The following is a 12,010-nucleotide window of genomic DNA, read 5'->3' on the forward strand; positions in this document are numbered from 1 at the left end:
TGCAGGACACCCAAGCAGAGCGGCACTGCAGGACCAATTCCTGAGTCCAATTCAGAATCCCAATCACTGGAGATTATTTTATTGATTTCACTCTTATATACTTATACTTCTTAAAACAAATGATTCTTCAGTTTAAGTTTTAAAAGAGATATATTCCCATTGCAAGTTGCCACAGCCACTGCGTATTTGTGTGTGTGTTGTGTGCGTGTGTGTGTGTGTTGTGTGCATGTGTGTATGTGTGTTATGTGACTAATCCTGACCATTCACTCGGGATGTATCCTCACATGTTGGTAAACTACCAGAGAAAAAACACAGGTGGTCTTGCCTGGCCTCAACCAAACCCAGTCCAGAACCAGAGATGTGCTGAAAAGCTACCTTGCTGCAGGGTGACTACAGGTCAACTAGTACAAGCTGGACATGAAATTATAGTTTCTTCACTTCCTAGTTGTAATAATTAATTCAAATGTCAGGTTTAGTGTTGTCATATTACTTCTGAACTTGATAGCTGAGCATAATGGCTAAAGCTCCATGCTATGTGTAACACTTCTCTATTCACAAAGATGTGAAACCTTGTGATAGTCTAATTTTGCACCACATTAATGTTAGCTCTTTGTCACTTCATTCAGGTATAGCACAATCAAATATCAAAACAACCATACTGGCAAATCAAACAAATTTCATCATTGCTCGAATTTCATTACCTAAATGGATTTCAAAGAACCAAGCATGGTGGTAGATGGATTGAATGAAGCACTGGTGTCTTTTATTTTGATTATTTCCTCCTTTTTTTCTTAATGAATTTTACCCCAAACGTGTGGACCAGTCAGATCAAGAGGCTGCATCAGAGCCAGGACCTGAGCTCTTCAGCCCAGCAGACCAGACCAGCATACAGTGGAGCGATTTGTTGGGGAGGAGGGGTGGTCTTGTAGGGACGGGTCGGGCGGACAAGTCCAGACCCAGGTAAGGCCTAATGCTTTTAATAAGACTCCCCTGCTGACTCACTCACTTACACAGCATGAAAGTGGAGGTGAGAGATTGAGAGAGACAGCGGAGAGAGAGAAGGAGACAGGTCAAGCGAAAGGGAGAACTTGTGAATGCCAGATAAGGGAATGTGGAGGGGTTGTTTGGGAGCAGGGGGCGATAAAGGCATTTTAAGACGTGCTGTGTGACTAAGTGGTCCTTCAGGACGAGAGTGTTTGTTCATCAGAGCAAGCACCAGCTAGTCGCTGTGTTTTAACCCTGTGCGTTTACAAACAGTGTGTCCAGTAACGTTTGACAAATACTTCATGTACAGAAGGTACAGTATGTTCAAACAAGGTGTATCTGAAATGTACACAGTATGTACAACTGAATGTCCATGCCTGTGTATTTATTAATGCATATGTTTCTTGCCATCTTGAATGTGGTGTTTGTGTGTTGGTATGCATTTCTGTTACAGGTTTAATTTGTGTGTCTGTGTGTTTACAATTGAATGTGAGCAGTATATCTGTGTCAGTAATAGGTGTCTGAGTGTGTTTTTGTTTATGTGTGTGTGCGTGTATGAGCGTGTGTAGTATGTGTGATGGGGGTGTTTTCATGGCTGTTTCCTGTGGGAGAATGGCAGGTTGGAGGTGAGGGATCAGTGTGTAAAGGTCACAGTGGGGTCACAAAGAGGTCAGATTCGGGGCAACTGCTTCTCAATAAACTCCTTCACAGCAGCCATCTCCTGTAGAGCACAAACACAGATGGATTTAGAAACGGATGTGCACTAAGACACATGGGAAACATATATGCTTATATCCTCACCTGAGTGTGGGGGCAGTGCATTAGACCAGAGAGAGCTCACACACACACACACACACACACACACACACACACACACACACACACACACACACAAACCTGAGGACAGGAGCTATGCATGAGACCGGGGTAGGTGTTGAAGGTGATTTTCTGCGGCGAGACAATGGTCTTAAGCTTTTCAGCCGTCATGGCCCCAAACTGCACCGGGATCATGGGGTCCATCTCCCCATGGCACTGCAGGATAGGCATATCCCGGTTCCCACTGTTACTCGCTGCCTGTGGAGCGGGCAAAGAAAATACCACAACGTTAACGTCAATGTCAACATCACCCCGCCAAACTACCCCCAGCATACACCCACATGAAGAGCTTCATTCCAATTACAATCATAACAGGAAAAATATGACCTTATTTCTTTGGTTTCTTCACCATACACACTATATTAAAATTACCACAAATTTCACTTTGGATTGGGAGTAGTTTTGAGATGTTGATGATAGGTTTGACATAGTAGTCATAGTAGTTTAAAGTATGTCCCACTGAGGGAGCCGAGTGTCAAAGAAGAGTCCAATAAGCTAACCCAACCAGTATTCTACTTCTGCAGGGGGTTATGACCACCACCCACAACATCTAAACCTCCAGAGGGAGCATGTACACATCCCATTGAGATGATGACACTGTAGTGTGCTGTGTGCTGTGTGTGTGTGTGTGTGTGTGTGTGTGTGTGTGTGTGTGTGTGTGTGTGTGTATGAGATGGGTGGAGAGATAGAGAGAGATAAATACCTGAGGGAAGGTCTTGTGTAGTGGTAACCAGCAGCTCAGGGCAACCACGCCTGCAAGCTGCTGCTGGCTGGTGAGCGCAGTGTAGAGGGAGAGAGCGCCGCCCTGCAGCATGGTAAGAACGATGTTGGAATTAAATACCTACAAGCCATGTCAAGACTACTTGCTCCATAGGTAGTCAACGAACAATACAAAAAAAACGTACTGTCCAATATAAAAAGGGCAGAGGAATATTTACCACTAAACAAAATCCAACACAAAGCTAAGGGATTGTTTGTTGTTTACTTTCCTTTATTATATCATCTTTCTCATCTACTACTAACATGAAAGTTTAACTGTTGTCGGCATCCAACTTTTACTCCCACTTCATTGATCAAATACGCTGTTTAACATTACATATACAGTGAGATTCATACACAACACCATGTCAGGACAAACACTGCAAAAGATGGAAACAACTAACACACAGCAAGTGACTTCTCTCGTTAAAACTCATTAATAAACTGTAATATAGATGAATCAAGATTTAGCTTGAAGTTTCACAGTAGATGCTGACTGATGAGAAACTCACAGCCACACATAGTGATGATGCCTGTATTCACAATATCACAGATGGATATGATTTGTCTTAGTTTTGTCTGTTTCAAAGATTAAATTAATATCCTTAAATGTGAATGGGTGGCTCAAACGTGCAGTTTCTCTCACCTGTGAGAAGCCGCCTAGAAGCACCCGGCTGGGGGGGATCCCATTCTTAGCCTCATGCTCGATGATGGCCCTGACTGGAGAAGAGAAGACTGCATTGAGAATGTGCGTCTGTTTTCTGTTTATGTTGTATCTGCGGCCTTGAGTAAGGAGGTGAAGTAGAAGTAGACGGCAAAACAAACATGCCCTTGGAGAGGGGGTGAGTCCACTCAGTGTGAGTACGAGTGTGTGTGTGTGTGTGTGTGTGTGTGTGTGTGTGTGTGAGAGTGGGTGTGTATGTGTGTGTCTGTGCGTTTGAGTGCGAGTACGAGTGTGTGTGCGTTTTTGTGTGTGTTTGAGTGCGAGTTCGAGTGTGTGTGTGTTTGAGTGCAAGTTCGGGTGCGTGTGTGTGCGTTTGAGTGCGAGTACAAGTGTGTGTGTGTGGGCGCGTTTGAGTGCGAGGGCAAGTGCGTGTGCGAGAGTGTGAGTGGCGCTTTAGCTTAGCTTCACTTACTGTTTTCTGCTGCTCTCTTGATGCCAGCCTCATCCTCTGGAGACTCTGGACTCAAACCCATCAGATCAAACCTGAGCATATGTAAATCTGCTGTTAGACACACTCCCAAATTATACTGACAAGCATCTAAAAAAAAAACAGATACACACAACAGGTGCCCATACCCTCATTGGAGTCGTACCCACAACCTCAAAACACTCACACTTATACACAACAAATACACCTTAAGAGCACACGGGCACACACACAGGCACACACAAACACCAACACACACAGACGCACAGAGAAAATGTACCCTTGCAGATACACAAACACACACCCTGTAGTTACACATACCCCTATTGCACACAATAACAAACATGAAACAGACAGACCCCTCCATTACACATACACAGACAGATCCTGGCTTAGACATAACACCCACATAAACACAGACTCACCACGAGGGCATAGTCATCTTCATGTTAAGGGTTACAGGTATTCTAGGCCTGCAGGGTAGAGAAACAGAGAGATGAGCACAGCACAACCGGAGGGATGAACAAGGAACACAAAAACCTATAATGGACATCTTCTACGCCTCAAAAAGTTGATCGTTTTAGTCAACTCTTAACTATAATCTGCTGATCGCTCTTTTAAACTACAGTATGCCCATCAACCTTTTGGATTTAGTTTGGATACAATCAAAAGGTGGCCCCCTTTTAGCACACTTAAATTAGGTCAACATTACCTATTCAGAATTTGTCAACAGGGTTTTTATCGTTAACTAAAACTAAAACAAATGGTTTTCAGACATTTTCGTAGACTGAAATCAAATGATTCACCCGAAGAAAGTGTTAAACTAAAATAATGGGTAAAAAACTAATACAACACAAAAAATTGTGCTACACTAATCCGTGTCAAGTTTTGTCATTAACTAAAATCACTAAAACTTTAATAAACAAACTAGAAATGAGTCCATGAAATTCTACCTAAACTGAAAATGTTAAACTATAACAACCGTTCTTGTAAGGATAATAAACTATAGACTGCAACTACTACATTAAATACGTGTCTCTGGGGCCAATGAGGGACACTATTTAAGTAGGGGGATATTTTTAGGCTGTTGAGTTTCCAAAGGGAAAAACACAAGCTGCCTCTTTAATGAGAACGTCTCCCTATGCATTAAGTAGGAATGGCCAACAAAGCACACTGCTGTGTTGTTCATCAGAAGATGGGCACAGCGAGTTTACTCACGCGTGTGGGCAGATGTACTTCACATAGGGCAGCCGGATGGCGGTCATAGAGTCTGCCCAGCCATGTCTGTGGGAGATGGAAACACACACACATAAACATAAGCACGTACAGGGGGAGTGATAGGGCACTATTCAGATTAATAATGAGGAATAAAGAAATGGACAGGAACAAAACAAGAAATCCTGAGCTCACCCGGAATCACCCAAACCATGGAGGAAGATCACCTGCAGAAAAACATACGGAATTGTGTTTGTGTGATTGCCTCACAATCACTCATGTGACTATCATGTGTGAATAGTTTAAAGTGCAGTATGTGTTGCCAAAAACATAACTGCTTCTAAACAATTACATTGTTTAGGTATGATAAAAAGATTACAGCCTTACGTAATATTTCGGTGTCATTTATGTGTCTATATTCTGTGCAATCTATAAGTCTGAATATGTCTACCCAGACGTAAATGACATACTCCTCTTTTAATGTGGGTGAAGATGCATAAAATGTCAACAATGTGTTATAAGCTAATCCACATTTCAACAAACTGCACCGAACAGAGCACTTCAATGGACCAGTCAACATTCAAGGGTTTAATGGCTGGCTCACCACCCGTTTATAAAAATGCTTATCATAGTTTTAATACTTGAAATTGTTGTTATTATTATTATTAATTGATTGTTTGTAGTCACTATAGACAAAAGCGTTTGCTGAATTTCTTAATCATAACCATAATCAAAAATCATGACAGCAGATATTGGCTGTTAACTAATGTGTTACTCAGGGACTGGCATTCATTCATACTGCCTCTTAAGCTCTAAACTAAAGCAAAGCCTTCTAAAAAAGAACAGATTTTTTTGCAGAAAAGGGAGACATCGTCCTGTCAGTGAACACAAATGCTGAGAGGTCAGCATTGAGCATGGGCAGCAGGTGCATATCTGGCCTATCAGGATTAGGACTGCACTGAAGAGAGGAGTCAGGAGGAGAAAGCTGTTGTGAGCGTGAGGTGTATGAAACTGTGTGTATGTATGTGTGTGTGTGAGTGTATGAAAATGTGTGTGTGTGTGTGTGTGTGTGTGTGTGTGTGTGAGTGTGTAAGCAAGTGTGAGTGTGTGTATGTGTTAACACTCACTGCGGCCGTCTCCTTCTCGGTTCCTGACACCGTCACGGCCTCGGCAAGAAGCGGCACAGACATGTTGTTGCCACACATACACTGGAGCAGAAACTACTGAGAGTAGGAAAAACACACTCAGTGAGCACCGCATACACACACACTTACATTGACTCTGGAGAGTGGGGGGGGGGCTGTCCATCAAATTTGTCAGATTTAGCTACACACACTCCCATGACTGTTAAATCATTATAACACCTCAGGAACAACAGTCTGTGAGGTCACACCGAGTAATGTTAGCATCTTATTTCTTAACTCACAAACTACACAGTAAACAAGCCTACACTCCTTAAATGATTGCGACTTCTGGTGACGACCAATCACGTTAATGATGAAATGAGGGCGTTTAGCAAAAGAGCGAAAGAAGGCTGTATTTCCTGGGCACTGATTGCAGAGTGCAAAGACAGAGGGGGCACTAAAAGGAGGAAGTTCTTGAAACAGTGGGAAGGACGCATGGAACAGGCAAGAACATCAGTTAATGGTTAAGCCTGCTTGATTATGTAGTAACTAACTCAAAAACACCCTAAAGAAAATGTATGGGCTGATCACAAGAGAAGATCACCACACCACAGAAAACATTTAAAAAATAAACACAGAGAAAATTATAGATTTTGCCTTTATATAATGACATTCTATTAAATCTGCATTTGACTTTCCTCGATATGCGGACATGTCTGAAAATGACAGGGGTCAAATTTGTCTTTGAGTGACAGCCCACTTCTGATTTCATTACGATCATCAGGAGCGCCACCACTGTTAAAAGAATGACCTTAAGTCACTCAATAAAAGGAATAGAGCGAGACATAGGCGCAAAATGGGAAAGCAGTGTAGCCCTATTTCAGCTTGTCGGCTCGCCGCTGTGCTGTCTTCGGGCGGTAACCTACAAACAATGCCTGCAATGAGAACCTCTGGTAATAACATCATGAGTTTCCACTCCACTGACTTGTATTACAGAAAACAAGTGGACTTGTGTTTCGTGCCGGTCTTAACTTTAACGTAATTTTCCTACATCAACACTCGCCTTCAATGGCGTTTATCTCTTCCCCATCGACAATTATCCGTACCGCAAGCCGATTCTGTCACAAACATAATGTTTTATCCATGAGAATGAATGTGGCCGACATTGCAAAGAAACTGCAATCAGAGGTTGCTGAGACACCATGACATTAACTTGTGTGGTAATATAAAACGAAAGACGATAACCATCAGGCGCACTGAAATGTCATTATGAGCCACTGTCTCGTAGTGGGCACCTAGGTCAGTGCACACGCCACTACGGGACAAAACCCCACTGCATCGACCGCACAACGGATGACACTACCCTTACATCTAAAGACCGGGAGAGAAAAGCACATCCACCAAAACTGATCGGTAATATGACGTGAATAAACCTGAGCTGGATCAATGAGGCAGGAAGAGGGGGTGGGGATGGAAAATAATTATGAACCAGCTTAGCGTTGTTGATCGAGATTGTGGAATTTAGGACTGGATGAGTCCAAACGCAAAGCCACTGGACTGTTACTACTGTGAATACGATACATCCCCACAAGCACCCAGCTTAATCCTTTTTAGTGAGCTAGCTCTTCATTCTCACAATGAACCAGTAGCCCCGCAGATGAGGCTGTATTGTCTCACTAGCTCCGTTGCCCTCGGCAGTACTTAAGGCCTCGAATAAACCGACTATACGGGCAAATAAACGCACAACAACTGTCGACCAACTTGTCTAGACTGGTCTCTGTTGGACCAAGTCCATGAATAGAATAGTAGTTTAATAAAACAGCGGCCCTCTTGTAGAAATTCATACACTCACCGCTTGCTATCCCAGGTCACACCGGAACTTCCTGCTGCTGCCGGAGAGGGGCGGAGAATAACTATCATGACATCACAAATTCTACACCCTTTCACGCTTTAGGAGCAGTTCTCCTGTCTTTCCCAGGACAATAGAATAGAATAGAAAAGCCTTTATATATTCACCTATACAACTTAACACATAGGGTAGTGATTTATTAATTCACACTATAAACAATTCTGTATTAGTAACTTAATTAAGTCAGTTTTCCAGTTGATAGGCTCCGGATACTGCATGTATTTCAAAATTACACAAACTGATTATGTTTACGTTAACTTCCTTGTTTCCAAAAAACAAGAAAGCTTTGTGACTAACGGGAGTAGGCCTACTCACATAAATTCAAGCTACTTAAATAAACTTCAAATAAACCTTGTCCCCTGAGACGACGTTGCTTTTTTTTTTTAACCAAGAAAGCAGTTGAAGTTAACACTTGTTTCTAAACATCAGGATGTGCTGTAGGGTAAACATATCTTCACCATATTATAGGCTGGAACCCCAGCTAGCTACTCTCAGGAACGCTGCATTCATCAGCTCTACAAAGGCATATGTACATACCTTTTGTATGGTCACAAATGAGCACTATGGCCCCAGCAAAAGATTGAGAGCAATAGACTCGCTGAGCCAGACTAACATACCCAGGCCTCTCAGTCACATGTGAATAATGACTACCCTCACATAGACACTCACACAATCCTGATACACGAGCAGACATCTGACCACAGCAAATTATAACCGTCCTGTATTACATAATGGTACAGCTGTGTGATAGATGCACTGCAGGCCCCCTGAGTTCAGTGGTTTTGAGTTTAATATGCAGTGGCAATGACAGAAGTCAGAAAATGTCAGGCGCTGTGTGCACCTATAGCTTACTAGTGCTTAATGCTAGTGCTTAACTACTTTATGTTAAATCAATGCAAGTTTCATTTCAATTCTCTATTCTTTATTATCGCACCACAATTAAGGTTACATGTGGAAACATTGGAGCCGATCGGCATCTGCATGGCCTCATGTCAGCGGAGGTGCTCCCATGTCCTCTGGTCGGAGTCCACTTCCTCCCTCTCCACAGCATCTCTACCGGTCAGGCCCATTTAAGCAGCCAGGCTTCACCCTCTGGCTCTCTTTAGTGTGTGTGTTTCCGCACGTGTGCGTTCGTGGGTCATGAGATGAAGTGTGTTTGGGAGGTGAGGTTTTGCACTTTGTGATCAGCTGGGTTGGCCGATGCCTCGTAATTACAAATGGTTACCTCATGTCGGTGGGCCTGAGGGGGTAAGATGAGAAGTGAAAGAAAAGGAGAGACCAGAAGGTAAAAAATAAAATAGCAGAGATGAAAAAGAAACAGAGGTGCTTAGATAAAGATGAGGCACACGTCAAAGATTTAGTATAAAACACACATAGCATGGGGCCAGATCTATTACTCGCTAAATAGACACCATGACGGGATCAAATTGCAGATTGCAGTGAAGATGCCAGTGCCATTCAGCCAAACACTCACACAGTCATCATTACCAGAAGGAGTGAAACCAATAGCACTCATGAAGTTTGGCTTATGCTCAGCTTTCTGATATTTGAGGACACTTATCACTTTACAGCTGATCTCGTTGCGCAGTCTCAGTCACTTTCATCTTCACTGCTGAGCCATCATTTAGCAGAAACCTCAAGACTACTAAAAATTAAGTATGGGGATAATGAAATACTGTGATGACTCACCACAAGCATACGTGAAATGGTATGTCTCGACAATAAATCTGGTCAACATATGTGCAACACAATGTGAGGTATGTGTGTTGACCTCAGTGAATATGGATACTGTATGGAGTTGTCCATTGATCACACTCAATGCATGTTATCACAGTAGAGGTTACTAAATTGCATTTAATCTACAGAGAGATAGCATTGTAACATGTGCCCATCTAGATTAGGGATGAGAACAACTTAATTCAAACATACTCCATTTCCAAATACATAATTCCCACACACCCACCTGTGTGAACTCCCCTCTCAAGCCAATATAGTAGACGCGCGTCGACTCTGCACCAAAGTTTCGAGGCAGGTGGATGGAGAGGTGCTGCACGTTAGAGAAGCGGGCGATCCTGAGGAGAGTGGAAGTGTCAGGTGAGGTCACAGGGGGCTATGGGCTCAGGGTGGAGCATGACAACTGGATGGAACCCAGAACAATGCCCCTTAACACTGATTGAACCCTTCACACCAAGTCAATTTCCTGTATGTGTGAATATACTTGGCCATTAAAAGAATTCTGATTCTGATTCACTATTTCCAAATGTTCTGTCCACTTAACAGTTTAAGTACACATCTATAAAAACAGGACAGGATGGAGAATCAGTTGCTAAAAACTGGAGCCAAATTCAAAGTCAGCCATGTGTAGGTCTAATACTGAAGGTAAGGGGCTCAGGCCACTGTCTGTGCATCAGCCAGAGGCTAAAACACAATCTCTTTTCATAAATTACAAACAGAAAATATATATAAAGAGAGAAAGACATTTTTTTACTTTGTTGGGTACTCCAGCTCAGCCAGCGGGTCTCTGTTGAGACGAAAGGCCTGTTCCGGCTCTCGGCCTGTGTCATCAAACGACATGTGTGGGATATTCTTGTACCTAAAATAAGGATCAGAATCAATCATGTTAAACCAGGCTGTCCTGCAGCAGGTCATTCCCACGTCTAGCCACCAATGAGATAACAAAACACCATCAATGCAGACAGGACAGGAATGGGTTTTACATACTTAAACATCTGCTTGGCAATCAAAGCCCAATCACTTACAGTCTCATCTCTGCAGGGTGAGACTCATCATCCTCTCCTGAGATGATGATTCCCTTCAGCTTCACACTGCCAGTAAACCTGCAGAGAGAGGGTTGGAGGGTGAAGAAATGCTCTGCTACGGTATCGGGTGGTTGCTGCAATATGGTATTTCAGAGGGGTGTAGCCAAGATGCTGCAGAAAATATACCACAACATAAGACTGGAAGCTTTATAACAAATAAGAGGGATACGAGACTGAACATGATCAAGTGGTGGCAGAGAATGAGGGTGATGTTGATGGCAACCAAGAAAATCAGATAAGTTAGTAGAACGAAATGGCTCACGGAATATTGAAGAGTAGTTCTTCATCAGCGTCACTCTCAACAAACTGTAAAGGATATAAAAAAGGCATTGTAAAAATCCGGAGAGGAATCGTATGAATATAATAGACAAGGCAGGAAAGCTGTAACTGATGTAAAAGGTCAGGCTGCAGGGCTAACAGTGTCTAACGTTGCAAACAAACAAGATATCTTCTCTGCCTTTCTCTCTGACACACTAACATAACAGTAGCGGTGGCGTTAAGATAAATAAACGGTACTCGGGTGGCAGAGTGGCATCCCAGAACACACGACTGTATTGTTAAACCTAAAAGTCTACCTTCTCGCGGTCTTTACGTTGGTCCCATGGTTTAAATACTAGCTTTCCGTCTCCATCACGACTCTCGTTCAGGCACTGCATTTTCTCCAAGTCAACGCGCATGTATAACGCATACTCCACGCCGCGCTCCGCTGGCTCGTGGTCGTCTTCACAACACCCGTGATGGTGTCCACCGTGACCATGGCCGTGTCCAGACATAGCAAGCACAGCAACTATTCAGCTAACTTCAGAGACTCTGTTCACTTTCTGGGGGATTGCTGACCAACATCTCCAGAAAATTCGATACATGAGCTTCCCCAAGAAGTTCTCTATCACGTGTGACACAACATCCAACCAAATCACAAGTCACAATCACCGGTCAAATCAAGGCAGAATATAACATTTATTTTTCATTGGCCAAAACATTAGAATTCATAACCAATCCGCTGCTCATCAGGGAGTCGCCTTGTTTAGACGTAGGAGACAACGATTTTTGATTGGCTAACATAAAAACGTTTCCTTTTAGTCTACGCCACTCAGTGGCAATTTAAAGAACTACACCAAAGCCAGACTACTGAAATATTAACTACAAAAGTAGCTTCACTCAACGTTGCCGTCT

General features: G+C 43.0%; 2 protein-coding genes across 3 annotated transcripts; both read right to left on the reverse strand.

Moving 5' to 3' along the window:
• Positions 1-733: 733 nt before the first annotated feature.
• On the reverse strand, positions 734-7,982 carry lypla2 (lysophospholipase 2). Of its 2 annotated transcripts, none has more exons than XM_080858857.1 (10): positions 7,962-7,982; positions 6,113-6,208; positions 5,181-5,212; positions 4,989-5,054; positions 4,196-4,243; positions 3,756-3,826; positions 3,266-3,339; positions 2,564-2,665; positions 1,882-2,058; positions 734-1,705 (listed from the first exon to the last, which is right to left on the reverse strand). In XM_080858857.1, the coding sequence occupies exons 2-10, from the start codon at positions 6,188-6,190 to the stop codon at positions 1,655-1,657; spliced, it is 699 nt and encodes a 232-aa protein (XP_080714983.1). In that variant the 5' UTR covers positions 6,191-6,208; positions 7,962-7,982; the 3' UTR covers positions 734-1,654. The 2 variants fall into 2 exon arrangements, with proteins under 2 accessions (XP_080714983.1, XP_080714984.1); XM_080858858.1 differs by having other exon boundaries at positions 6,113-6,205; positions 7,962-7,981.
• Positions 7,983-8,918: 936 nt separating this feature from the next.
• On the reverse strand, positions 8,919-11,716 carry pithd1 (PITH (C-terminal proteasome-interacting domain of thioredoxin-like) domain containing 1). Its single transcript, XM_080858944.1, has 6 exons — positions 11,413-11,716; positions 11,100-11,143; positions 10,778-10,855; positions 10,507-10,611; positions 9,982-10,090; positions 8,919-9,258 (listed from the first exon to the last, which is right to left on the reverse strand). Exons 1-6 carry the CDS (start codon positions 11,608-11,610, stop codon positions 9,157-9,159), a joined length of 636 nt encoding a protein of 211 aa, XP_080715070.1. The 5' UTR covers positions 11,611-11,716; the 3' UTR covers positions 8,919-9,156.
• Between the last annotated feature and the right edge of the window lie 294 nt (positions 11,717-12,010).

Source organism: Sprattus sprattus, assembly GCF_963457725.1.
Source record: "Sprattus sprattus genome assembly, chromosome: 20".
In the NCBI taxonomy this organism is placed as follows: domain Eukaryota; kingdom Metazoa; phylum Chordata; class Actinopteri; order Clupeiformes; family Clupeidae; genus Sprattus; species Sprattus sprattus.

Bases quoted from the DNA above. Each gene is read 5' to 3' on its own strand.
- lypla2 (XM_080858857.1), bottom strand. From the start codon at position 6,190: ATGTGTGGCAACAACATGTCTGTGCCGCTTCTTGCCGAGGCCGTGACG. The intron at 2,666-3,265 runs GTGAGAGAAACT...ACCATGCTGCAG, and splicing joins TTCTAGGCGGCTTCTCACAG to GGCGGCGCTCTCTCCCTCTA. The intron at 1,706-1,881 runs GTTTGTGTGTGT...TGTGCTCTACAG, and splicing joins TGCATAGCTCCTGTCCTCAG to GAGATGGCTGCTGTGAAGGA.
- pithd1 (XM_080858944.1), bottom strand. From the start codon at position 11,610: ATGTCTGGACACGGCCATGGTCACGGTGGACACCATCACGGGTGTTGT. The intron at 10,856-11,099 runs GTGAGCCATTTC...CTCTCTCTGCAG, and splicing joins GAACTACTCTTCAATATTCC to GTTTACTGGCAGTGTGAAGC. The intron at 10,612-10,777 runs GTAAGTGATTGG...TCCTTATTTTAG, and splicing joins CACCCTGCAGAGATGAGACT to GTACAAGAATATCCCACACA.